Genomic DNA, 27643 nt, shown 5'->3' on the forward strand with positions numbered 1-27643 from the left:
CTTAGTTGTGGCACACGGGATCTTTTGTTGCAGCGCACGGGCTTCTCTCCAGTTGTGGCAGCAGGTTTTCTCTTCTCTAGTTGTGGTGCGCGGGCTGCAGAGCGCATGGGCTCTGTAGTTTGCGGCACCAGGCTCTCTAGTTGAGGCACGTGAGCTCAGTAGTTGTGGCGCACAGGCTTAGTTGCCCCACGGCATGTGGGATCTTAGTTCCCTGACCAGGGGTTGAACCTGCGTCCCCTGCATTGTAAGGCAGATTCTTTACCACTGGACCACCAGGGAAGTCCCTGTGTTACGTGTTTTTGTTTGCAATTAAAATTTTTAACAAGTTTGTTGTCCCTATTAAAAAAAAAAGGAATTATGATATATGAATGAGAAAAAGACAAATGTCTAATAAAAAAAAAGTGAACCAGCTAATTGAAAATAAATATAAGAAAATCTCCCTGGAAAGAAATGAAATCAGAACAAGGAGGCAGCACCTGTATGTACTCAACAGTTTGGCCAAGATGAAAAATCAGGGTGATACAACCTCATGTATAAACAGTAACCCATCTTGAGACCCTGGACTAAGAAGTCTCTCCTCGTGGGAAAAGGGGGGTAGGTATTGAGGGGTTAGGACTTGGTCATAAGTTTTCTAAGGTCACCATTCAACCCAGTGCAGATGGCATCTTATTGAAAACACTATCTAGGTGTTTCTGTACATGCAGAATAGAGAGATCAGGGAGGGGGTTCATCAGGAAATTGATGTTTTGTAGCTTTTAAGTTTCAGATTGCTTTTTTTTTTTTTGGCCAAGCCAAGTGGCTTGTGGGATCTTAGTTTCCTGACCAGGGATTGAACCCAGGCCACATCGGTGAGAGCACTGAGTCCTAACCACTGGACCACCAGAGAATTCCCTCAGATTACCTTTTAAGACCTTGCTGTAGAGTGAGACTTTCCTGCCACGAGTGCCAATTATCCCTAGGAACAGAGGGCAACTTTTGTTTAATGGCTTTGGAGCACAGAGACTGGGGTTCAAATCTCTGCTAGGCCACTAAATGGTCTGTGTGGCCGGGGTCTGGCAGCTGCCTTTCCCGTCTATAGAACGGGGCCCTCACGGCCGCTGGGATGGGATGGAGGGCCATGGTCAGCGGCGAGCTCCACTGGCCAGGGGTCATCACCTGAGAGGCACTGCCTCCCTTGGGCCTGGGTTTTCCCATCTGTGACACGGAATCCAGAGCATGCCTGACCTGGAGGCTACTGGGGATGCCACGGAAGCTGTCCCCCCCCCAAAACTGGGGACCCACATGGCAGCAATGACCGTCCGGGGTGCTGCCAAGTCTCCTGCCGGCAGAAGGAACTGAGGCCACAGCCGCGCGGAGTACCTGGTTTATTTCTGACACAGGTGCACCTCAGGACTGCGGCGGACTCGGGGCGGGGGGTGGTGCTGGGGGCGGGGCTAGAACTCCACCTTGCAGGCGGGGAAGGCCTCGTCCTGCATGGACACAGTGCTGTTGCTGCCCAGCACCGTGATGCCCAGCGCCTGGTGCCGGGCGTGCGTCTCCTCGTACCACTCGTGCATCGCCACCGAATCGAAGGTGGGGATCAGGGTCACCTGTGGGTGGGACAGATGGACCAACGGTGAGGGGGAGCGCCCTCTGCCCTCCCGGCCCAGCCCCAAGGCATCTGAGGCCCCTCTTCTCTGACCGCGTTTATCTCCGCCTCCATCACCTCTGGCCTGGATGTCTGCAGCCGGCGGCCAGCCTGTCCCCGAAGTCCCTTCTCCTTCCCATGGCACCCGAAGGACCCTTTCACAACCCAGGAGACCGGACCACTCTTCTGCGAATTCTTCTCCATGCTTCCCGCCCACCCCCACCGCTGCCATCGCCCCCTCTTCTCTTGCCCAGGCCTCCCTCCAGCTCCCTGAATAGAGTAAGCTTGCTCCCGCCACTGGCCTTCGCCCACGCTGTGCCCTCTGCCCGGGACGCTCCCTCCCAGCTGCTCCATAAGCTGTGTGCAAGGCTGGGTGTCAGCACACTCACAGGCTGAGTGGGCGGCCAGGTATCTGGAGGCTCCTTCTATCCAAATTCACCTCACCCTTCAAGGTTCTATTTCAAGGCTTCCCATGGGGACAACCCCAGCCCTCAGGGTCAATTCTCAACGTTCTTAGCTGTGTAGACACCACACATCTCACCTATTCCTCCTGGCTGATTCTCATAACATTAGGGAGGTTCAGTGCCAGGGGTCAGGCGAGGTGATCAAACCAGCCCCACCCTGCGACCTCACCCAGGTTTGCTGCAGACAAGGAAGTGGATGTAAGAGGAACAGAGTCCCGAGAGCTGGGTGGGACTCCTGCATTTGACCTCATTGCCGCATGGCCTTGGGGGCATGGCTTAGTCTCTCTGAGCCCCACTCCCTCCTTGGATGCTGGTGAAGGTCACACCAACCTCACAGGACAGTGTGGGTTCAGCAGGAAGACACCGGGAAGCGCTGGCCCTGCCCAGTGCCAAGAGCTTGGGCAATGTCCCAGTGACATTTGCTGTCATTGAGACTGTCTCACACCCGGGTCGTCACGCACCTGGAGGTCACGGTCCCACTGCTGCTTGCCAGCCAGAAGTGCATCCAAGACAGCCCGCATGCCCTCTTCCTTGTGCTGGTCCTGGCCACTGATGACGTAGCAGAGCGCACGCACCCTCCGGAAGAACTCCTTGTCCACCAGGCGGGCACTGCCCCCGCTGGGCAAGTAGGCCAGGTCGAGGTAGACGGGGGAGCTCGGCGGGGCCAGTGACCCTCCTGGCCGACTGCCAGCTGACCCTGTGGGTAAGAGGGATGGGGTCAGTCGTGAGCTCTCGGGACAGGGAGGGGCCGAGACCCAGGGCCCGGGACAAGGCTCCCAGCTCCACCTGCACCTCTCTGAGTGGCTCCCTCCCTGGCAGGAAGGCTGATCTCCGTTTTATGGTTGACAAGCTCTCCCTGGCTTGTCCTGCAAATACCCCAGCCAACCCCTCAGTGCCTGGACACTCCCTGGCCAGTCCCTGGACACAGACATCCCCAGGGCCTGAGGGAGGGGGCAGCCAGGGAGGGCTCCCTGGAAGAGGGGGTTTTAGAGCTTGAGTTCCTAAAGCAGCAGTACCTGGAATTCTCAGCAGCATCCACCTGTTTAATTACTCAAGGGGAGCCAATCGGGCATTTATCAAACTCTCCTGGGCACCGCACCCTGGGGACACGGCAGTGACCAAAACAAACAAAACTCCCTGCCCTCAAGGTTGACAGGGAGCCAGAGTGGGTGTAGGAAGGAGAGCTGAGAGAGGGTGACGCAGGCTGGGCAGCCTGGATGGAGCTGGGGCAGCTGCTCTCAGGGCCTTGTCCATGCCCTGAACCCAAAGCCTGTGCAAGGGGGACAAGGCCACCATTCCTGGGCCAGTGAACTCATCAACTGATTGAGGACGTAGTCAGGTCTTGGGCACAGGAAGCCTGTCAGGTGTTTGGTGTCTTAAGATCATAAACGTTGCCCAGACCAGGGTGTGGGCCCAGAGGGCTGCTGGGGCATTTGCAGAATGAATGAAACCCCCAGCTTTGGGCAAGTAGCGCCCCTCACTCATAACTGGGGACAGTGGTGTCGAGGACCCTGAGTGGTGCCCCAGGAAGGGAAAGCCACCGTGGCTGTGGAAGGCGAGAGGGGGACAGGAGCAGCAGAGGCAGAACAGCAAAGCGAAGACAAAGGGAATGTGGGCAGAAGTCATGGGGCAGGAGGACAGGGGTAGAGCAGGGACCGGCAAGCTACGGCCTGTGGGCCAAATATGGCAACTGCCTGCTTCTGGAAATACAGTTTTACTAGAACACCCACTGAGTACTTACTGAGCTGTTTTTGTGCTACAACACCTAGCTGAGTGAGTAGCTAGCTGAGCAGCTGAGAGAGAGACCATCTGTCCTACAAAGCTGAAAATGCTTACCCTCTGGCCCTTTAAGACAGGCTTTGCTGACACTAATGTCGATGGTTGGTTTATCAGAAGCAGTGGGAGCAGGAGACCCTGAGTGGCCAAGACTGTGGCCTTTGGAAAGAGGCCAAATGCCCAGGAAGAGAAGGTCTCAGATGATCTCCAGCCTCCGGGTGCCAACCTTGTTCATGGGCCCTAGGGGTCACCCTCTCTCTCTCCCTGCCACTATGCTGGGAACCCCTGACCTGCCAAAGGTCACAAGGGCCCATCAGATGCCTCTCCTGGAATCTGCCCAGGAAAGACAAGAAGTGGTGGCTCAGGGGGGCGCTGAGGCTAGAAGACAATCAAGAGACGAGGGTGGCCAGGAGCTGAGGACAAGCCACATGGGGAGAGAAGCTGGAGATGCCTGTCAGCTCCCGGAGGGCAGGACGACACCAGGCAACTAGAATAGGGCTCAGTCCAGAGCAAGCGTTCAGTGAACGTGACCTGGAGTTATTATGACTGTCATCGTTGTCGCTGCTTTCTCACCAGCCCTCCCTCGGTAATTCTAGACCTGCTCTGACTGATGCAGTGGCCACCAAGCACTGGAACGTGGTGTGAGCCAAGGCATGCTGCGAGTGCAAAACACGCACCAGGCTCCCAAGATGTAGTGTGGAAAGAGAAAAGGGAACTATCTACTAATATTTTATATTGATTACATGCTGAAAATCATTTTGATACAGTAGTATGCAGGAAAGAATGAACACAGCAGGATTCTGGGACGATGGTACAGTAGGAAGCTCCAAGAATCTGCTCCCCATCTAGACAGTTGTGCTGGCAGCCCCTCAGCATAAGTTTGAAGCAACTTACATGGGACTTAAAGGACTGTAAATTTTTTCTTCTTCTTTTCTTCCCCTTTCATTTTTTTTCTTTTTCCCCTTTCGGGAGCCAAACATTTAAGCACTAGGACACTCAAAAGCAACTACTATACAGGGGAATTTAGAAAGCAACCACAGATGCCCAGCGAAAGGTACAGGATCAGAAAAGACATGAGAACACCCTAAGTTTAAACCACAGACTGATCCCCAGCACAGAGACAGCCCACAATAAACAAACAAAGGAAAGAGCCACAGCAAACCCTGGGGAAGGGGAAATTTTGGATCTCAAGTTATCACATTAGTAGATTCAAATGTACAGTTTGCAATAAAAAAAAAAATCACAAGGTACATAAACAGGAAAGTATGGCCCAGTGAAAGGAAAAAAAATTTAACAGAAACCGTCCTTAAGAGAGACCAAATGGTGGACTCACCAGACAAAGACTTAAAAAACTGCCCTAAAGATACTCAAAGAACTAAAGGAAGATGTGGAAAAAGCCAAGAAGACAATGTATGGAAAAAATACTAATATCAATAAGGAGATAGAAAACATAAGAGTAAATCAAAAGAAATTCTGGAGCTGGAAAGTACAATAACTGAAATGAAAAATTCACTAGAAAGATTCCACTCAAGGTTTGAACAGGCAGAAGAATCAGCGGTCTTGTTGACAGGGCAATGGAAATTATTGAGTCTGAGGAACAAAAAGAAAAATAATTGAATAAAGTGAACAGAGACTAAGGGACCTATGGGATACTATCAAGAGGACCAACATACACATTATGGGAGTTTCAGAAGAAAAAAGAGAGAGAAAGGGGCAGAAAGATTATTTCAAGAAATAATGGCCCAAATCTTCTTATATTTAATGAAAGACATGAACATAAACACCTAAGAAACTCCACGAACCCCAAATAGGATAAATTCAAAGAGAACCAGACTGAGACACATGATAATCAAACTGTTCAAAGATAAAGACAAAGAGAATCTTTTTGTGGGAAAGAAGTGATAAAGGGGATGTTTATAGCTATAAACACTTTTATTAATATCTCAGATCAACAGCCTAACTTTACAACTTAAGGAACTGAAAAAAGAAGACCAAAAGTAAATCCAAAGCTAGCAGAAGGAAGGAAATAATATAGAGCAAAGATTTTAACAGAGAGTAGAAAAACAACACAGAAGAAGATGAGCAAACCCAAAAGTTGGTTCTTTGAAAAGATTAACAAAATTGACAAATCTTTAGTTAGATTGACTAAGAAAGAAAAAGAGAGAAAGAGCGAGAGAGAAGGGGCAAGGGAACCGGGAGCGGCCGGCAGGTGGGAGGCGGCGGCAGGTGCCCATTGTCCGGCGGGAGCGGCGTGGAAAACCCGCACCTTCCCCGCGCCTTTCACCAACTCCAGGGGCACGCGGTCCAACGGGCCAGGGCGGGCGGGGGTCTGCTGGGGGCCGTGTGCCCGGAGCCGCCCGCGGGGCTTGGGCGTGGCGCGGGGTCGCGCTCCTGGCTCCTTCCACTCCCGCTCGGAGCTGGCTGCGGGCGGGGGCGCTGGGCGAGGGGAGCGGCGCCCGGCGCTGGGGCGCGCGGGGGCGGGGAGGGGGGCCGGAGGCAGCGGGGGAGGGGCTCAGGCCACCATTGACGACAAGGCGTTCACCAAGGAGCTGCACCAGTGGGTCGAGCAGCTCCAGTGGGTCGAGCAGCTGAACGAGTGTAAACAACTTAACGAGAACCAGGCTAAGGAAATTTTAACAAAAGAATCAAATGTGCAAGAGGTCCGTTGTCCTGTTACCATCTGTGGAGCTGTGCATGGTCAATTCCATGATCTTATGGAACTCTTTAGAATCGGTGGGAAATCACCGATTGTAGACAGAGGTTATTATTCTGTGGAGAATGTAGACAGAAGTTATTATTCTGTGGAGACTCTGACTCTTCTTGTGGCATTAAAGGTGCGTTATCCAGAACATATTACAATATTGAGAGGAAAAGACGAAAGCTGACAAATTACCCAAGTATATAGCTTTTATGATGAATGTCTGTGAAAGTATGGAAATGCCAATGTTTGGAAATACTTTACAGATCTGTCTGATTATCTGCCACTTACAGCTTTAGTAGATGTACAGATATTCTGCCTCCATGGTGGCCTTTCCCCATCCATAGATACACTGGATCATATAAGAGCCTTGGATCGTTTACAAGAAGTTCCACATGAGGGTCCAATGTGTGATCCGTTATGGTCAGATCCAGATGATCGTGGTGGGTGGGGTATTTCACCACGCGGTGCTGGCTACACATTTGGACAAGATATTTCTGAAACATTTAACCATGCCAATGGTTTCACTCTGGTTTCTCGTGCTCACCAACTTGTAATGGAGGGATACAATTGGTGTCACGATCGGAATGTGGTTACCATTTTCAGTGCACCCAATTACTGTTATCGTTGTGGGAACCAGGCTGCTATCATGGAATTAGATGACACTTTGAAGTATTCCTTCCTTCAGTTTGACCCAGCACCTCGTCATGGAGAGCCTCATGTGACCCGGTGCACCCCTGACTACTTTCTGTAAATTCCTCCTGGGAAAACCTGCCTTTGTATGTGGAAGTATACCTGGCTTTTAAAATATATATATATTTAAAAACAAAACAAAAAAAAGCAACAGTAATCTATGTGTTTCTGTAACAAATTGGGATCTGTCTTGGCATTAAACCATATCATGGACCAAACTGTGCCATACTAATGATGAGCATTTAGCACAACTTGAGACTGAAATTAGTTCAACACTATGTTCTAGATCGGTTGGTCTTAACAGTTTGCCTGCTGTATTTGTGATAACCACTTTCCTTGGGACTGTTCAAGCAAAAAAGGTAACTAACTCCATCTCCTTTTGCACTTACTTGGAGATTTTAGAGTGTTTAACTGGCATGGATTAATAGGGTTGGATTTTTATTTTTAAGAAAAATTCATAAAGCTAACTTCCACTTAATTCATTACTGTTTATTTTATTGAAATGTATAATTAACTGAAAAATTCTTGGGAGTACGTTGTCATAACATTTAAAGAGATTTCCCTTCATTTAAACTAAATTACTATTTTATGTTGATCTGCATATTTCTGTATATTTATCATGACAGTGCTTGCATTCTATTTGGTGTACCGAGCAAATAAACTTTCCATTTTAAACAAACAAACAAAAGAAAAAGACTCAAATTAGTAAGATCAGAAATGAAAGTGGAGATGTTACTACCAATCTACAGAAATAAAAAGCATTATGAGAGTACTATGAACAATTATACACCAACAAACTGGATCACTTAGAAGAGATGTACAAATTCCTAGAAACACAAAACCTACCAAGACTGACCCACAAAGAAATAGAAAATCTGAATAGACTTATAAATAGTAAGGAGATTGGATCAGTAATAAAAACCTCCAGGGCTTCACTGGGTTTCTGCCAAACATTTAAAGAAGAATCATTAGAAAGGAAAAAGTAAAGTTATCTCTGTTCACAGATGATATAGTGTTACGTGTAGAAAATCCTAAAGATTCCACACACACAAAAGAAACTGTTAGAACTAATAGATGAATTCAGAAAATAGCTGGATACAATATTAACACACAAAAAACAATTGCATTTCTATACGCTAACAGTGAACAATTCAACAAGGAAATTAACAATTCCATTTACAATAGCATAAAAAGAATGAGATACTTGGGAATCAACTTAAAAAGGAGGTAAAATATTTGTACACAAAAACTACAAAACACTACTGAAAGAAACTAAAGAGAACATAAATTAATGGAAAGATATCCCATGTTCATGGATTGGAAGACTTAATATTGTTATGCCACCACTACCCAAAGTGATCTACAGATTCAATGCAATTCCTATCAAAATCCCAGTGATTTTTTTTTTTTGCAGACATAGAAAAAATACATTCTGAAATTCATATGGAAGCTCACTGGGATCCCAAGTAGCCAAGGAAACCTTGAAAAAGAAGAACAAAGTTGGGGGACTCACATTTCCTGATTTCTAAAATTACTACAAAGCTATAGTAATCAAGGCAATGTGGTACTAGTATCAAGACAGACATACAGATCAATGGAATAGAATAGAGAGCCCAGAAATAAACTGTCACATATATGGTCAAATGATTTGTGACAAGGGTGCCAAGAACATTCAATGGGGAAAGGACAGTCTTTTCAGCAAATGGCCCTGGGAAACTGGATATCAACATGCAAAAGAATGAAGTTCAATGCTTATTTAGCACCATATCCAACAATTAACTCAAAATTAACTCAGAAAGCAAAATATAAGAGCTAAAACTATAAAATTCTTAAAAGAAAACATAAGGCAAAAGCTTCATGACACTGGATTTGGCAATGACACCAAAAGCACAGGCAACAAAAGAAAAAATAGACACACTCAACTTTATGAAAATCAAAAAATTTTGTGTATCAAAGGACACTATCAACAGAGTAACAAGGCAAGCCACAGAATGGGAGAAAATATTTACAAATCATTATCTGATAAGGGATTAATATCCAGAATATATAGAGAACTATCACAACCTAACCACAAAAAGACAAACAACCTGACTCAAAAATGGGCAAAGGACATTTCTAAAAAGATATACAAATGTCCAACAAGCACGTGAAAAGGTGCTCAACATCACTAATCATTAGTGAAATGCAAATCAAAACCACAGTGAGATACCACCTCACACCCATTAGGATGGCTACTATCAAAAAGCCATAAAATAACAAGTGATGGGAAGGATGTGGAGAAAGTGGAACACTTGTGCACTGTTGGTGGAACATAAAATGGTACGGCTACTGTGGAAAACAGTATGGCAGTTCCTCAAGAAATTAAAAACAGAATCACCGTAAGATCCAGCAATCCCACTTCTGAGTACATACACCAAATTTGAAAGCAACGGTCTCAAAAAGGTATTTGTACATCCAGGTTCATAGCAGCATTATTCACAATAGCCAAAAGGTGGAAGCAAATCAAGTATCCATCAATGGATGAATGGATAAACAATATGTGGTCCATCCATATGATGGAATACTATTCAGTCTTAAAAAAGGAAGCTCTGTCACATGCTACAACATGAATAAAGCATGAGGACAATATGCCAAGTAAAAGAAGCCAGTTACAAAAAACCTCAAATACTGTATGTTTCCCCTTATATGATGTCCCTAGAATAGTAAATTCAGAGACACAAAGTAGAATGGTAGTTGCCATGGGCTGGGGACAGGGAGGAATGGGGAGTTAGTGTTTAATGGGGACAGAGTTTCAGTTCCACAAGATGAAAGAAGTTCTGGAGATGGACGGTGGTGATAGTTGTACAACAATATGAATGTACTTAATGCTATTGAAATGTGCACTTAAAAATAGCTTAAGGTAGTCAATTTTATGTTACATTAATTTTAGCACAATTTTTAAGAATTTGAAAAAAAAAAAAAAAAAAAAGCACAGCAAGCCCAAGACTGCTATCCTTAGAAAGCTGACAGGTTGGCCCTTGGCTGCCTTCTGGGAACTTGGATTTCAGAAGGGTTCCCACCATTTCCAAAATTCCAGACTCCCCAGGAAGGGGTGAGCAAGTTTACAGCATAAACTACATTGCTGTACAAGCAGTGTAGCCATGGTGAGCCACTCTTCTTATCATTTGGGAAATGGTGGGAACCCTTCCAAATATACATATAAAATTTGATCATTCTCAGATGTATTTGGTCTTTATCCACAGTTCCTGCCTCACACCTCCTAAAACCCTTGGAATTTTCTGATCAGTAAGAGCAATGGGAGCATCTTTTGTTACAATACTTGGTTTCTTGTCCTCAGTTCCTGAAACCACTTCAGGGCCATAAAAGTGAAATGAGTGTCTGTTATTCAAAACAAGCCCTTTCCAACACAAGGTTTCTGCTAATGAAGGTGACTTTGGATCCCACCCCAGGGTGGGGGCTGGTTGCCAGGAGAACCAATCATATGATTAAGAGGTTGAAACTTTCAGTCTTGCCCTTTGATTTTGGGGGAGGGGAGAGGGGCTTGAGGTTGAATCAATGGCCATTGGCCAATAATTTAGTCAACCACAACTATGTAATGAAGCCTCCATAAAAGCCCCAAAGGACAGCTTTTTGGCCCTTTTTCAGAGAGCTTCCACATCAGGGAACCAGAGTGCTTCTACGTGCCACTGTGTGGGGCCCCAAGCTCCCTGAGGACATCAGATCCCTTGTTTGGGACCTCCTCCTATGTATCTCTTCAACTGATTGTTGATTTGTATCCTTTAACAGTGTTTTATATGTAATAAATTGGTAATCTACGGAGTAAATGGGTTTTTCCTGAGTTCTGTAAGCTGCACTAGCAAATTAACCAAACCCAAGGAGGGGGTCATGGGAACCTCTGATTTATAGCTAGTCAGTGAGAAGCACAGGTAACAAACTCAACTTGCAATTGGCATCCTGAGTTGCAGGAGGTCATCAGAACCCCCAGTTTGCAGCCAGTTGGTCAGAAGCACAGGTAGAAACCTGGGCTTGTGACTGGCGTCTGAAGTGGAGGGTGGTCTTGTGGGACTGAGCCCTTTACCTGTGGTATGTGATTCTATCTCTGGGTAGAGAGTGTCAGAATTGATTTGAATTCCTGGACACCCTGCTGGCATCCAAGAATTGCTTGTTGGTGTGGGGAAACCTACACACAGACACACACACAGTGGAACTGGGTCCAGGAACCCTTTTCGGTTGGTGTCAGGAGTGGGATTTGCTAGAATGACCCTCACTCACAGAAACATGTGTTTTTTAAAGAGAAAGGATAAAAGGGTGGGGAATGAGCAAACGCTGATCCCCAGATAGCTACCTAGTCACCCACAGTATGAAACTGCAGCTGCACTGTGACCAGTTACTAAAGGTAAAAGTTACCAATGGAATGTAGAAATGGTAGTAGACGCAACACCCAAGGAGTTGGCTCGCTGGATATATAAGGAAATGCAAAATAATAAGCAAGCAGCATGCTGAATACACAGCTTCCTGGTTATTGTTATCTCTATTAGCCAAAATGAAAGTTAAAAAAAGTGCTCGTTCGGGTCTTGATGTCGAACCAAGTTCAGATTTGGGTAGATCTGAGGTTTGGCCATTAGCCTCAAAGCCGCTCAGAGAGGGAAAAATTATGCAGGGGCAACAGGAAATACCTCTAAGGTCTCTGGTCACCAAGAAGGTAGTTAATGTAGGGGGAGGGCAAAACCAAGAAACAACTAAAACCAGGGGAGAGAGTGTAAAGAAACCGACTCACTTTGTAGACTGGTATCATCAGTTTCGTGAAGAACCTTTACCAAAATGGATCGTGGGAGTTTGGGGGCTGTGTCTTTGGTTTTGAAGGCTGCAAGCAGAAGAGCACATCTGGGTTGATGCAGGACCCGAAGCTCACTACTGAACAATCACAGATTGTTCCAGACACACAGGAGGTTATTCCCGAAGGAATAACCAGCCTGGTCGACTGGATAAACGCAACTGAAACATGTGTTTATCCTGAGAGGGGGGACTGCTCAACTCACCCCATAAATGCCAAGTGGGACACCCCAGATGAAGCAGCTGAGATGCTTCCTATGCAAGCCATGTGGGATTAGCTTTATAACTGGGACATTCACCCACTGAATATGCCTGTTACCCAGGTTTTGGTAAATGCTGTGATTAACAGGACCCTTGTTGCATGGGCACCCCATGGAACTTTACTGCTACAAAACTGAACAACAGTTCAAGAAGCCTTATCAGATCTGCTATCTCAGCTTCCCTGATGACACCAAGAACATTAGAGTAATTAAGAAAATGGGGAGAGACAAAGGGGAGAGTCAAGGGACTTGACCTAGTGGAGTGGTAATCTTCAGATGGCTGCTGAAATGTAGAATGAATAAAGCAGACACTGACAGAGTTGAAACAGGTGAAACCGAGCAGCACCCTGTGGGGCTCCTGGGGACGGAAGCCTTTCTGTGTCCCCCGTTCCTTGTTTGTAGGGAACAGACTCCAGCCTCCATGACCTTCCCTGAGTCCCAAAGGGCAGATTCAAACAGTTGCTAATCAGGGAAGGGAGAGGATGCAGAGACAAGGGAGGAGCCGCCAAGAAACAATAGTGCAGCCTTGGGGCAGGGTCCTGGTTCCACCTCAAGAGATGCACATAACAGTATCTTTGAGCTCTTTACAGAACTAAAACCCCCAACAAATGGAAGATGTCAGCATTATTCTTTCCAGAGAACAGCATCTGAGGCCAGATGAAAGGAACCAGAGAAGCTCATCAAGAGATTACCTGAGACCGGATTAAAGGAGTACAGGCCCTGCACACACCTTAATCTTATCAACAACCCCACCCTTGAACCACTGCTACAAAACTCCTCACCAAATCCCCCCTGGGTTGGGGGACACAGTTTTTCAGGGGCATGAGCCCACTGTGCCCCCCTTTGCCTGGCAAAGCAATAAAGTTGTTCTTTTTTTTTTAAAGCTATTCTTTTCTACTTCACCCAAAACTCTCCCTGCAAGATTCGAGGTGGCACTGGTTCACAGAAGCCGAGTTTTCGGCAACAGATGCAGCACTACCAGAGATTGGGTGGATCAGTGCGGCCCCCAACGTTTTGTTAAAGGGCCCCAAACAAGTCCACTATTTACTCTAGTTTGGAGGAATTTCAAAAGCCAGGAGGCAAAGATTACAAGGAGAAACCTGACCAGGAACCCCCTGAGGGTGAGGATTAGGAAGATTAATCAAGATAAAGACTGAAGCAGAGGCCAGGATCTTCTGGCTCCACCCCGGGGGTGGGGACCCAAGGCCATCTGCACAGGCGTGGAGAAAAACGGCCAGGAGAGGGAGGAGACTTTCCCAGGATTCCTAGATACAGGAGCCCAAAGCACTGTGATTCCAACACCTGTTGGTGAAGTCTTGCGGGGGGGGGGGGGGGGGGGGGGGGGGGAGGCTAAGGTTAGACTGGGAGGAACTGGAGATGCAAACGTTGATGGGATTAAGGTGAACATTGGCATGAAAACTGGGGTGAGTGAACAGACTTTGTGTGAGGTGGTCACATCTCCTTTACCTGACTGTATTACTGGGATGGAGATTACGGCTGACTGGGGATTGCCTCCCCTACTTAATATTGTAAAGCAGAGGTCTGTAAGTCCGCCCTCCGGCCAGTTTTAATTGGCGACGCCAGATGGGAGCTGCTAGAACTGCCCGAGCACACACAGGTGGCTAACACAGAGTGATCTAGAACGCCTGGTGGACAAAAAGAGACGACCACTTTAATTCATGATATGCTAGAAGCTGGAGTGTGGGTACCCACGAATTCACTGTACCGTAGCCTTGTGTGGCCTGGGGAAAAGAAGGATGGTTCATGGAGACTAACTGTAGACTATCGAGACTTAAACTAAGTTGTACCACCCATCGGCTCAGCCGTTCCGGACACACAGAAAATGCAAGGAGGCTGCTACTCAGTGAGTGACCGCGTAAATGCTTTCTTCCCTGTCTCGATCTCAGAAAAGAGCCAGCAGCAGTTGGCCTTCACATGGGAAGGATCCCAATTTACCTTTCTTGTGCTGCAACAGGGGTATCTGAACTCACTGGCTTACTGTTGTGATTTGGTCAGAAGGGACGTGGACTTAATGCGGGTCGCCAGTGTAATCATACACTATACTGATGGCATTATGGTGATAGCGGAAACCACAGGGCAGGCTAGGACTGATCTGAGTGCAATGGTGACGCACATGACCAACTGGGGTGGGTTAGTAAATCCAGCACTGGTCCCCAGGCCTGCCCGAACAGTCAAATTCTTAGGAAGAACCTGGGCAGGGGCCACCTGGGATATTCCACAAGAGACTAAAAATAAATTGCTGTCACTGTCCTCCCCAGGACCAAACAAGAAGCCCAGCGTTTGGTTGGTTGATTTGGATTTTCATCTGGGAATGTTGCTCCCATCTGTAAGACTACCCGAAAGAAAGCTCTGAGTTGGGGACCCGAACGAGAGCAGGTTGTGTCTGAATTGCAAACAGTGGCAGCCCTCTCAACTTGGCCGTTGGGCCCTGCTGACCCCCAACTCAGATATGATTTGGCAAGTGTCTGCCATACTCTGTATACTCTGCAGACTGGAGCTTCTGGCAAAAGCCCACAAGCACCTCCCAGCAGTGACCACTGGGATTTTGGACCAGAAAATTCCGAGATGCTGCCGCCCATACACAGTATTTGAGAGACCATTAGTAGCCTGCGATTGGGCATTAACTGAGGTCACCTCGATTACTGATGGACATAAAATAATCATGAAACCTGAGATGCCCATAATGTCTTGGGTGATGTTGGAGAAACACTCCAATGAACGCAGTGCCCAGAAGTGTTCCATAATAAAAAGAGAAATGGTTCATCCGAGAGCACGCTGCCAGGGGAATGCAGGGAGGCACCCACTGGATCATGAGCACGTAGCCTCTTTTCCTCTAGGACCGACTTCGGAGCCACCTGAGGAGCTGCTGGAACCGACTGGCACGTGGCCTTGCCCTGTGGACGGCTCTCAACTGAACCACAAAGCGCGGTTGCTTTACGGATGGCAGTTTCAAGATGAATGGATAGTAACCTGCTTGGAAAGCGGCTGCATTAAGACCAGGGGATGGCGAGACTCTGATTGGAAGCAGCAAGAACAAATCGGCTCAGTGGGCTGAATTGCACACTGTTTTCCTAGCAGTGGTGGAAGAATTGAGCAATGGTAAAAGCCCCTATGTTTGGGTTTTTACTCCTGGGCCGCAGCCCATGGCGTGGCTGTGTGGTCGGGCAGATGGGCAATGGAAACCTGGACTATTAAAGGGGTGCCTGCATGGGGCGCGGCCTTATGGAAATCACTCTGGGAATTTAAGGGGCGTGTTAAAGTAGGACATGTCAATGCCCACCAGGAGAACCCCTTCCAGGTTTGGAAGGTCACTGAACCACCAAGTGAACGTTTTGGGAGGGCGGTCCATGAATGAGTCGGCATGGGGAGAGGGCTGCAGCAATGCAGGGCCCCACACATAGCCGGCAAGTGGATTACACTGGACCGAAGCCAGTAGCCCTGGGGCGGGGGGGCTATCAATGAGCCCTAACGGGAACAGACACCCTGCACTGGGTTTGCATACCTGATGGTAGATGCAAATGCTCAAAATACTGAAAGATTGGAACAGAAAATACTGTAACAATTTGAGCCACTGAGTTACATTTCTTCGGACCAAGGGGTGCACTTTACAGCCCATACTGTCCAACAGTGGCGAGAGATTTCACACCAGATGTGTTGCGTATCATCCTCAGAGTAATGGTTTAATAGAAAATTGGAATGGGCGGCTGAAGCATTTGCTGTCTAAAACCAGGGGAGATACAGGCTTGAGAGGCTGGCTTACACACCGTCACGAGCATGTGCCCACACTCAACATGAACGGGGCTGAGGGCGGGTCCCCACTGGATAGATTCCTCCACTTTTCTGGGGGTGTGGGCAAGTCGGGGTGGGGGAAGATGCTGATGCGACTGTATCATTCTTCCCCGCATCACAGCAACTTTTTTTTTTTCTTCTCCTACTCGATGCAGTGGTCCCAGAACCAGGGATGCAACTGTGGGGGCCAGAAGCAGGGATGATTCCTAAACAAGAAACTGTAACTCTACCTTTAAACCTTTATGTCAGAATTCCTAAGGGCCTGATGGGCCCGGAATGTGCCTTCACCCCCTCTGGCAAAGTTGGTGCTGACGGTGAATGCTGCCGCGCTGCCTAGCGGTTGCAAGAGCAAGAGCCCACTAGTTCTGTACCTGTGTAACCCTACTCTATGTGAGCGGCAGTGGACGGGGCAGGGGAGACACCTGCCAGCCTAGTGTCCTGGCAGCAATCTGGACCAGCACGGTGGCCAAACTAACGTCCCTTCCAAGAGTGGAAAAGTGTAGGTAAAGATAAATGACAAATGGAGAAGAAAAATAACAGCTGAGGGTAAAGGGATGAATAAGTGGGATATGCAATGAGGGAAATCCAACATTTTATTAGCACCTGGAGAGAGCCTCAGAGCAAGAGAATAATATAATCTCTTAGCAGAAGCATACCAGATGCCCAGCAGGCTGAAGCTAGTTTGCTGAGATCAGCCCTGATTTTGGGACCCGACAAGATTGAACAGCAGCCTGCACACCTGAATGGCACTGCTCTGGAAAGACGTTCTGGTCCTGAGATATATTAATGAACAGGACCAACTGTTAAAAGATTAAATGAAATTCTAGCGATGCGCCTGTATCTTCTGACTCCTATTTTTCGGGCTACATCTACTACAAAGGATAACATTTGGGAACTGCTTCCTACTGGGACTTCAAACTGTGTGATGTATAGCTCCCAGCAGACTGATCTATGTAATCACTGTGTAATTATAGATCTTGACAATCAATTGCTTAGAAAGGTCCCTGGTTATGATGGACAAAATATAATGGCAGCATGCCCAACATGGGAGGGTGTGCTGTGCACAAGCACATGTCACCCTGTTTTTGTGGATGGAAAACGATTCATCAAAATAGGGAAAGACACTGGGTCCCTGATGGGATTAAAGCAGTGGGCATCACATGGTAGCTCAAGTTCCCCTGGGGTACGGCCCTACCAGAGACAAGGCAGGCCATGGAAAGCCTCATGGCATACTCAAACTAAATTAAATTACATCTAGGTGTGCTTACCACGCATCTAGGCCTAGTCTGGGGGACCCAAAATTTTGGGGTGCAAAACATGCACCCTATCTGCACCCAGGCCATTAGTACACAATGGCAACAACATCTCTGGTGGATTCAACAACACTGACCCACAAGCCAGAAACAGCCTTAGGGTAAATAGGTGCTAGTAGGTATCCTAGGACAAGTGGAATTTGTTTTTTTTTTTTTTTTTAAACAATGAAATTTGTTTTTAAGGAGGAGTGGCATTCAGAGGAAAAAGATTAATTAGAATAGGCAGACTAGGGGGAGTTCTCTTCCAGGTGGAAGGCGAAGGATGGGAGCCAGCCTGGAAAGAGAATGAGGTTTTAGCAAAGTGGGTCAGGCAGACTCTGCCAATAATGCTGGATATGCTAGAACTAGCACTGGGAAGAGCCGTGCACCCCGATCCAACAAGGCCTCTTGACTATTTAAATACATATGCAGGCTGAAGTGCCCGGGGCAGTGGCCCTCAATCCTAGCTGCTGAGGTTCAGGGGCGAACACACCTATGGGAATATTACGGCCCTCCAAGCTTATGGAAGTTCTCTGGGGACATTTATGATTTACACAGATGCACCCTGACTGATCACACCTCCAGTAAAGCTAGAAATAAAATATACCCTGCAGCAGTTAGTTGGGATAGGAATATTCTAAATACAACTCGTGTCCTCCCCATAGGAGGGAGGTGGGCCCTGTGATACAACACACAATGGAAATCAGACTCAGTATAAGCTTGTGAACTTGTCCCCGGTTACCTTGGAATCCGGAGCTAACTGAATCGTGGCCAGTGGTCACGACCTCTGTCCTTAATACCATCTGGTATACGGGTAAAGGCAGATTCTGTTGGGAAGGCAAAGTGAACACGTCTGTAGCTCTTACTGATTTGTTCTGTAATGAAAATGAATCGTACAGTAACCATATTTCGATACGGCGTAACCTTGTCGTTGGTAAGATTCAACTACCTCATGTAAATGAGTCTTATGGTAACACTGTTATTGATGATGTATTGAGAGCCTGAGTTAAAGCCTCCTCAGGAGGTAATACCTGTGGGAAATGACTGGCCTGAGGAGGAGCAGGATCTAGCTAATCACCAGCTGATTTCTGTGCTGAATAGTTCTGCACAAATTGATCGTAAGGTACAAGTAGCAAATGACGTTTCTCTAAATCGATCCCGGGACTTCCCTGGTGGCGCAGTGGTTAAGAATCCGCCTGCCAATGCAGGGGACACAGGTTCGAGCCCTGGTCCGGGAAGATCCCACACGCCGTGAAGCAACTATGTCTGTGCGTCACAACAACTGAGCCTGCACTCTAGAGCCCACAAGCCACAACTACTGAGCCCACGTGCCGCAACTACTGAAGCCCACGCGCCTAGAGCCCATGCTCTGCAACAAGAGAAGCCACCGCAATGAGAAGCCCATGCACCACAATGAAGAGTAGCCCCCGCTCGCCGCAACTAGAGAAAGACTCCACACAGCAACGAAGACCCAACGCAGCCAAAAATCAATCAATCCATCCATCCCTACCCCACACCGGCTTCTCCAAATGTCTGGCCTAGTTATGTCGGTACTATTGCTACATCTGTTCTAATAAATGCGACCCCAAATATAAGTGCTGTGATAGGTATGATTGCTTTGCTGTAAGGGATCTGTTCCACCAGGGGGAGGACTGCAGTACTGTGATTTATAAGAAATACATATATTTGGTCATTCTCAGATACATTTGGTCCTTCATCCACAGTTCCTGGCTCACAGCTCCCAAAACCCTTGGAATTTTCTGATCAATATGAGCAATGGGAGCATATTTTGTTATATTTGGTCTCTAGTCCTCAGTTCCAGAAAACACTTTAGGGCCAAAAAGGTGAAATGGGTGTCTTGTTATTAAGAAGCCCTTTTCCATCACAACCGGGTTATGTTAATGAAGGTGACTTTGGATCCCACCCCAGGGTGGGGGCTAGTTGCCAGGAGAACCAACCTTGTGATTAGCGGGTCAGAATTTTCAGTCTTGCGCCCTGACTTCTGGGCAGGGGAGAGGGGCCTCAGGTTGAGTCAATCGCCATTGGCCAATGATTTAGTCAATCATGACTATGTAATGAAGCCTCCATAAAAGCCTCAAAAGGCAGCTTTTTGGCCGTTTTTCAGAGAGCTTCCACACCAGGGAACCAGAACGCTTTGTGCTACCATGCAGGGCCCCAAGCTTCATGAGGACATAAGATCCCTTGTTTGGGACCTCGCCCTATGTATCTCTTCATCTGGTTGTTGATTTGTATCCTTTAAGAGCCTTTTATACTAAATTGGTAATCTAGTGAGTAAATGGGTTTTCCCGAGTTTTGTCAGCAGCCCTGGCAAATTAATCAAATCGAAGGAGGGGGGCATGGGAACCTCCGATTTACAACCAGTTAGTCAGAAGCACGGGTAACAGCCTGGACTTGTGACTGGCACCTGAAGCGGAGGGTGCTCGGGGGACGGAGCCCTTTACCTGTGGAATGTGATTCTGTCTCTGGGTAGACAGTGTCAGAATTGCGGGCAACTGTGGGACACCCGGTTGGTGTCCAAGAATTGGATCCTGGAAACCTTTCCAGCGTACGTGTGAGATAGAGGGTGCCTGCACGACCAGCCCCAATAGAAACCCTGGGCCCTGAGTCTCTAAGGAGCTTCCCTGATCGACGGCACTTCACACGTGTCGTCACAGCTTGGAGCTCAGGGAATCAAGCACATGATATGTGACTCCACTGGGAGGAGGCTTCCAGAAGCTTGTGCCTGGTTTCCCTGGGACTTCCCCCATGTCTTTTGCCTTTGCTGACCCTGCTCTGTATCTTTTTGTTGTAATAAACTCATGAGTATGACCATACACCGAGTCCTCCTAGGCAATCATCCAACCTGCGGGTGGTCTTGGGACCCTCCACACAAATGAGTTTAATAAAATATACTATTAAAATTAATTTCACCTGTTTCTTTTTGCTTACAGTGGCTACTGGAAAATTCACCACGATGGATGTTGCTCACATTACATTTCCATTGATGGTACTGCTTGAGCACCTTGGAATTGCAAGTGCTTAGAGAGTCAGACCAGAGCTTCCATTTTATTGGAGAAACTGAGGCCCAGAGAGGGTGGTGCGGATGGCTGAGACCACACAGCAAGTAGGGAACAGGAGGACTTGGGCAGGGAACCCACTGCAGGACTCCACCCCCAGGTACTTACCGGATGGACCTCGAGTGGTTGTCTTGGGGACTGAGGACTTTCTGGCCAGGGGTGCCCGACTTCCTTTGTCACTAGGCTCGCTCCGGGCGCTGAGTGGCCGACTGGCCCGGTCCCCACTGGCCAGCCCCTTGGTCTTTGCAGCGGTCACTGGAGTGGCTTTGGGGGCAGCAGTGCCACGGCTGGGGCGGGTGAGGGGCTTCCGGGTACGGCCGAGGCCCTCTCTCTGCCGGGCCTGCTCAGGAGGCAGCATCTCAGGGTCCACCATGCAGATACTAGGTGGGGTGGGCAGTGGCGGGGGTATCTTGAGCGGGTCAGGCAGTGGGTCGCGGCGAGGGGCCCCAAAGCCCTCTGTGTCCTCATCCGAGTCCGCGGTGCCAGAGGCGGCAGGCAGGGGGTCCGAGTCAGACAGGGTAGGCAGGGACTCGCTGACGGACGTGGGTGGTGTCTCCTCCACCCCTGGAGCACCCGCCCGCTCCTGGGACCGGGCACTACTGTCATTGGAGCTGCCGGGGGACACAGGTGCTGGCGCCATGGGCACAGCCTTGCGGTGCTCAAACTCACAGGGTGATACCAGGCACAGGTCCACGTCGTGTGGGGAGGCCGAGCGGAGCACCCGCGGGCCACAGAGTGGGAGGCTCAGCCCGGCTTCACTTGCGGCGGCAGGTGGTGGCGGTAGCACCTGCTCAAAGGACACGGACAGGGACTCGTCCACCTCTGTGGAGTGCGGGGAGCCCACCTCGGCGGGCAGCGAGGGAGTGGTCACTGTGGGGGTGGTCACTGTGGGGGACGCATCCGGCCCAGGCTCCCCACCCCGCAGCGGGCTCAGTGACAGTGGCCCGCTGCTCTCAGTTGGGCCCTGGTGGGCTCCGGCGGGTGAGGGTGTGCACGGCTCGGGGGTGCTGGTGGCCAACAGCAGCTCCAGGGTCTTCTCCTCCAAGCTGCCGCCCTCCTCCCCAGCTGGGCTCAGCCCCAATTCCAGGCTGCTCTCCTGGCTGGGCGTGGCCACCAGCCGGGGGGCCGGGGAGCCGCAGGCCTCCGTGGCGGGGCTGGCCTCTCTGCACCGGAAGCTAGGTGGGCTGCGGGGCCCATTCTCTGCTGGTGGGACACCCGGGCGGGGTGTGTTGGGTGCTCTGCGGGGCTTGGGAGCCACCTGGGCACCCGCTTTCTTGCCACTGACCACAGCGGAGGCCGCCCGCCGCACCTCCCGGGGTTGGGTCCGAGGGGCGCTCGGCTTGGGGTCCTTCTTCACCTCCCGGGAGGGCCTGGCTTCTTTCTCAGCCTTGCGAGGGGCCTCAGCCCGCAGTGGCTCCTTCTGGGCCACCCCGGGGCGCTCCTGGGCAGGCCTGGAGGGTGCTGTCGTCCGGCCCTCTCTCCTCAAACTGTCCCGGGAGCCCACGCTTTCCTTGCTCTCAGCTCGCCGAGGCCCCGCCAGGTCCTGAGGGGTCACCACAGGCTCCCGCAAGAACCCCAAGTGCTGCAGGCGGACCAGGCCATCCAGGAGGCGGGCGGGCGGCGTGCAGCCAGGGAACAGCACGCGCACCACCTTCTCGGAGGGGCCCGCGGGGTGCCACACCAGCAGGGCGCACACAGAGGCCAGCGTGTGGTCAGCGGCGGCCGAGGGCGGGTGCAGCACGTACATGTCCAGCCGGCCCACGCCCATCTTCTGGAAGAGCACAGTGGGCTCGGCCGGCAGCGGCCCACGGTTCAGAGGCAGGGGGGTGATGCCCAGCCGGGCCAGGAGGCTCAGGGCCAGCTCCGCCTCATCCTCCCCGCGTACCAGCCGCGAGGCGGCGGCACGGGCATTGAGGAACACGATGCCCAGGTTGGGGGAGATCAGCCTGCGCAACCGGTCATCCCCAGAGCCCCCGCCAGCGGCCGCCTCATCACGCTCCGCCAGCTTGCGCCGCAGCAGACTGTTGAGGCCGGGGAGGCTGTCAGCGCCCGCGTGGGTCACCAGCACGGCGTCCACCCGGTCCAGGTGCCGCACCAGCTTCCAGAAGCTTGACTTGGGGTTGGAGCCACCATTGACCAGCACGGTGAAGCCATTGACGGCGAAGAAGGCAGCATCCCCAAGGCCACCAGGGAAGATGTAGCAGCAGGGCCGGGCAAGCCTGAGGAAGCCCACGGAGGCCGGAGGCTCGAGCAGCTCAAAGGGGGACGGCGGCTCCAGCGACTCGGCCACGTACTCCAGGAACTCACGCAGGCCCTCAGAGGCCGGCAGCTGTACTGGAGGGTTCAACCGCAGCTGGAGCGCGCCCTGGAGGCCGGGCACCTCGGGTGCCAGCTGGGCCCAGTCACCAAAGGTCGGGCAGGTGATGGTGAGCTTGGGCGGGTCTGCAGGCGGGGGTGTGCAGGCCAGGAGATCCCGGATCTGTAGAGGGGGGAATGGTTAAGGGGTCACCTGGAGCCAGGCAACACCCAGCCCCTTGGGAAAACTAAGGCCCTTTGCCTGCCCTTGTCACACTCAGGACAAAAACCCAGCCTTCCCCACAGCCCAGAAGGGCCCATCACCACCTGTCCACCTCTACCCTCCCCCACCCTCTCTCACTCTCCCTGCCCCAGGGCCTTTGCACTTGCTGTTCTCAACTCCTAAAGCACAGCATCCTCCAGAGAGACCTTCTACACTCACCCGCCCCCGCCACCCCTGTGTACTGGTTCTTATCAAACCAAACATGGTTTGCCAGTTTTTTGCTCATTTTGCCCCACCCAGACTAAGGGATTCAGAAGGGACCCCCATTCAGATGGGACCTAGAATGTGCGATGCCACTTGAAGCCTCTGAGACATCTGCTGATCTACAGGCCCACACACTGTAGTGGGTCATGGGACTGGGCCCAGGAGGAGCACACGCCACCACCATTATCCCACAGAGGAGGAAGGGCGATGCTCAGGGGGACAGCAGGTCGCTGGAGCCACTCAGCCCAGTGGGGACAAGCCAGGCTTCAGAGGCAGGATGGTGAGGGGGCGGCTTACCTCTTTGTCCCCCAGGACCTGGAGGAAGTGGCGGGGTGAGAAGCCCCCTGTCTGGAGCAGCAGCTCCCCCGTCTCCTCCAGGCAGGGCCCAGCCAGCACCAGCAGCTTGTGAGAGGCAGGGTCCAGCAGAAGGTTCCGGAGCTGAGGGAGGGGGAGAGTGTTCAAGGCCCTATTCTGTGCAGTGACATAGTCAGCACCCCTCTTTGGGGTGGTCCCCAGCCCCTAATCTATATATAACCACCCACTCCTGTCCCCATGACGGCCTGGCCAGTACTAAACTAGAAGCCGGGATTGTAGCCTGTGGGCCTCCTGTTGGGCTCGACCCCCTATCCCTGCTCCCAACTCCTGCTCATTCTACAAAGCCCAGCTCCAGTGCCCCCTCCTCCTGGAAGCCCTGCACACCCTTTCTGGGCTCCCCGAGGCCCACCTCTCCCTCTGGCCCAGCCCTGGTGCCATGGGGAAGAGGGGTCTGTGTCTGGCTCTGTCTCCTCCAGAGCCCCTTCAGGGGGCAAAAGGGAGCATTTTTGATCAGAGGAATCAACCTGTACAAGAGTATCTGGAGGGGTGTCCCGGGGCTCTATCTTGTTCATCTTTCTCACGGGAAATTGAGAGAAGAGTGCAGATGTCCACAAGCTAGAAGTATTAAGTCAGTTCAGACAACTAGCGGAGCCCAGCCCAAGGGAACGCACAGGACGCAAACATCGGTTGGGTTCTGCCCTCCCACCTCCAGCCCTTCCCTATCTCATTCCTTCCTCCCAAACTCCAGCCTTTTCTGATTCCACCCGCTCCCACCATCAGCTCTGAGGAGGGAATAAATCGAGGCTGGAGTCATCGGGGGACGCTTCGCTGCTGCTGGGTGTCAAGAAGAGGATTTCAGGCAGCATGAAGGCAAGGACACGTGAGGTGAGGCCAGGGGATGGCACTCGTCCCAGCAGCCCGCTCCCCCCAGGAGCCTACCCTTCCCTACCTCGTCACACAGGGACTTGTCTGATGGATTCAGGAGGACCAGCGTCTCCAGGGTATCTCCACGGTGGTGCAGGCTCCGCTGGCCTGTGGGGGAACCGGGCCCTGTGAGTTTAGGGCTGAGCCACATGCCTGGGGGTCAGCCTGTGGCAAGGTCAAACCCTGCCCCACTGTGTGACCCCAGGCGGCCATGAGCCCCTCCAGGACTCCGCTTCCCAGGACCCCCAGCCAGAGGGTCATCCAGGGATTAACAGGCATACGGCAGAGCTGCAGGTCAGGATGAGGCAAGAACAGGAAACCGCCTTGGCAGGCCTCACGCTGGAAACAGCAGTGACAACAAGGCCTCCACTGCTGGCAGGGCCCAATTCACAGCTCTCAGCCCTGCGGGGGACGCCACTGTCACCCTCATTTTCTAATCAAGGAGCCTGAGCCCAGGGAGGGCCAAGGAAGGTACACCAGGAAAAGGGCACAACATCGGCAAGGGCCCTGCGGCAGGACTGAGCTCTCTGTGTCTGAGGATCAGGAAGGGGCAGGTGGGGCTGCAGCGAGGGGCAGCAGGAGGCAGCCGAGGGCAGGGAGGCCTCATGGGCCACGGAGAGGGGAGTGGGGTTGATTCTGGGATCCGAACCCTCGTCTGTCCCCCAGAGACCAGATGTGTTTCAAACATGAAGCACCCGGCCCTGCGTCTGGAGAGGCAAGGACCCTCTACTGCTGGTTACCCTTTATCAGTTTATCACGGGCTTCTTATCATGTGCGGATATTGCCCCATTCAGGTGGGGAAATTAAGGCACAGAGAGGGGAAGTGGCTGCCAAGGCCACAGAGAGCGGATGGGATTTCCAGCTCCCCCAAATGGTGAGGGTCAGGAAGCCACCCAGAACCACTAGGACAATGAGGCGACGGACACTTCCTTCCCCTCCTGCAGCGGCCTGGAGGTGACTCAACAGGCTGGCTGAGGCAGGGGGGAGCTGCAGGCGACACCCAGGCCCCGCCCAGCAGCTGCTCTGTTCACCCCGGTCACCCCAGAATCCCCAGGGAGCCACGGGACATGTGGGGCTGGCCCAGGAACCCCAACTCCCTCCTCGATCTTGCTTTCTCAGCTCCCCATCTATTGAGCATCTACTGTGTACCTGGCCCTGTGAAGGAGTCACAAGCATAAACCAGACATAGTCCCTGCCACGCCAGGCCTACACTCCACCCTCCATTCCCGCTCAGCAGCCCCTCACTTTCCAAATGTCCTGTCCCTTTGACTGGGCCCTTCCCTCCACCCTACACACCAGCCCCAGCTGCTTCTCATCCAAAAAGACCCTCCTCAGAGGTCTCCCTGTCCCCCACACCTCACTGCCTTACCTGTCAACTGGGAACAAAAACACAAGTTCTTGCCTTGTGGGTTGCTGATGACCAAAGGAAGTGAGTGCTTGCTCAGGGCCTGCCCCTGCTCTGCACTCAGTAGATCTCAGTTGTATTATTACTGTTGCTGCTTACAGCCGTTCCCTGACCCCCATGCCTGGCATAGAGTTGGCACTCAAAGAACACCTGTCCACTGAATGAACCGAAGGGGAGAGCTGGGGCATGCAGGGTCCCCAGCCTCACCTTTCACAATGCTGGAAAAGGTGGCCGAGTGCCGTGACACGAAGACCTTGAGCTGCTCATCGAGGCTGCAGACGCCAGGGTCAATGTCCCATGACCGGATGCCTGGTGGGGAGAGGGGGGAAGGGAGGTAGGAAATCAGCTGGGCTTCCCAGCTCCCAGAATATTTCAATAACTAGCGGATGGCTGGCGAGGGCCGCCACAGGCCCCTCCCCTCAACCTGCCCCTGCACATGACGGCCTGGAAATTCAGAACCATCCAATGTGCCTTTGGAGCCCACCGCATCCACCCTCAAGGAACCCAAAGTGTAACTCAGGCATTTTACAGAGAAGACTCAGGACATCAGAAAGAAAGTCCCGGCCTCCTAAACAGTCATCTTGTCCCCTCTGTCATCCTCCCACCCCCACCACTGGTTTCACTGTTCCTCAGCCCTGCCAGGCACAGTTCCCATCTCTGAGCCTTTGCGTGAGCTGTTCCCACTGCCCAGAGGTCCTTCTCCCCACCCTTCATGTCCTCTCAGCCCTTTGCATTCTCTGAACACTCCTGTAACCATCTGAGCTTAAAACTTGGTCCATCTCCTCACTCACTTTGGTACCCGCCCCCACAACCAGACCCATTAGTCCTGTGAGGGCAGGCCTGAGCCTGCCCATGGTCCCCACGCTATCCCTGATGCCCTGTGGGGTGACATTCCTTAATCCTGTGAACCGAGATGTGTGCTGCCGTCCCATTTTACTGGCCACGGACGGCAGGCCCTGCCGATCTGAGAGATGGGGGATGGATGAATGCCCTCCAATCACGGTTTGGGGTGCACCACGCCTGCCGGTCCCACCGTGCCAAGTGGCTGCAGGTAAACCTTGCAGGTGCACCTATGACTCACATCCCCAGGTGCCAAATCCCCTGAGCAGGCAGCACCCGCCCACACCCCAATTAGCAGTTCCTCATGGAGTTGCGGAAAGTAGGCCCCGGAGCTCCGGGCCCAGCCTCCCCATCCCTGCTCCTCCCTCCAGGACTTCCAGGCCCGGGCTGCTAAGGCCCGAGGATTCGAGGAGGGCCCGGAGGGCGGGAAGTGGAGCCGTTGCCCATGCTGCCCAATCGCGTGGGTCCCAAAGCCTCGGCCCGTATCCCCTCCCCGGTCTGCAACCCGCTCGAGGCGGAGCAGCCCAGCCCAAACCCGAACGCTGTTTCCTCTGCGGGCACCCACGGCCTCTGCCTGAGCCCTGTGCCTAACGGTAAGGGGATCGGGGCACCGGGGCCCCCGGATCCAGCCGCCCCCCGCCCCATCCCCCGGCCCTTAGGCCGAGATGCGCCGCCGCGCCCGCCTCCCCGACACCGCGTTCCCGGGCCGGCCCGACCTCGTTCAAGCTCCTCCAGCACATAGGCTAGCAGCCCGGGGCACCCGCACTCGCCGCCCACCACGAGCAGCAGTGAACTGGGCGCCTCCACCGACCCGGGCCCTGCCACCGAAACCGCCATCTTCCCGCCG

At 51.6% G+C, this 27643-nt stretch overlaps 1 protein-coding gene and 1 pseudogene across 2 annotated transcripts; one reads left to right on the forward strand and one right to left on the reverse strand.

Annotated features, from left to right (window-relative positions):
- Positions 1-1347: 1347 nt before the first annotated feature.
- On the reverse strand, positions 1348-27643 carry MAP1S (microtubule associated protein 1S). 2 transcript variants are annotated; one of them, XM_059918122.1, is made up of 7 exons: positions 27513-27643; positions 26164-26265; positions 24577-24659; positions 23610-23750; positions 20639-23009; positions 2553-2788; positions 1348-1589 (listed from the first exon to the last, which is right to left on the reverse strand). In XM_059918122.1, the coding sequence occupies exons 1-7, from the start codon at positions 27631-27633 to the stop codon at positions 1434-1436; spliced, it is 3210 nt and encodes a 1069-aa protein (XP_059774105.1). In that variant the 5' UTR covers positions 27634-27643; the 3' UTR covers positions 1348-1433. The 2 variants fall into 2 exon arrangements, with proteins under 2 accessions (XP_059774105.1, XP_059774106.1); XM_059918123.1 differs by lacking the exons at positions 1348-1589; positions 2553-2788 and adding an exon at positions 18209-18328.
- LOC132362079 (serine/threonine-protein phosphatase 2A catalytic subunit beta isoform-like) lies at positions 4908-7564 on the forward strand (annotated as a pseudogene).

Source organism: Balaenoptera ricei, chromosome 3 (genome assembly GCF_028023285.1).
Source record: "Balaenoptera ricei isolate mBalRic1 chromosome 3, mBalRic1.hap2, whole genome shotgun sequence".
Lineage (NCBI taxonomy): Eukaryota > Metazoa > Chordata > Mammalia > Artiodactyla > Balaenopteridae > Balaenoptera > Balaenoptera ricei.

Coding starts and splice junctions, on each gene's coding strand:
- MAP1S (XM_059918122.1), bottom strand. CDS start 27,633: ATGGCGGTTTCGGTGGCAGGGCCCGGGTCGGTGGAGGCGCCCAGTTCA. Junction 26,266..27,512: donor GCTGGAGGAGCTTGAACGAG/GTCGGGCCGGCC, acceptor TCTCCCCACCAG/GCATCCGGTCATGGGACATT. Junction 1,590..2,552: donor AGTGGGACCGTGACCTCCAG/GTGCGTGACGAC, acceptor TCCCACCCACAG/GTGACCCTGATCCCCACCTT.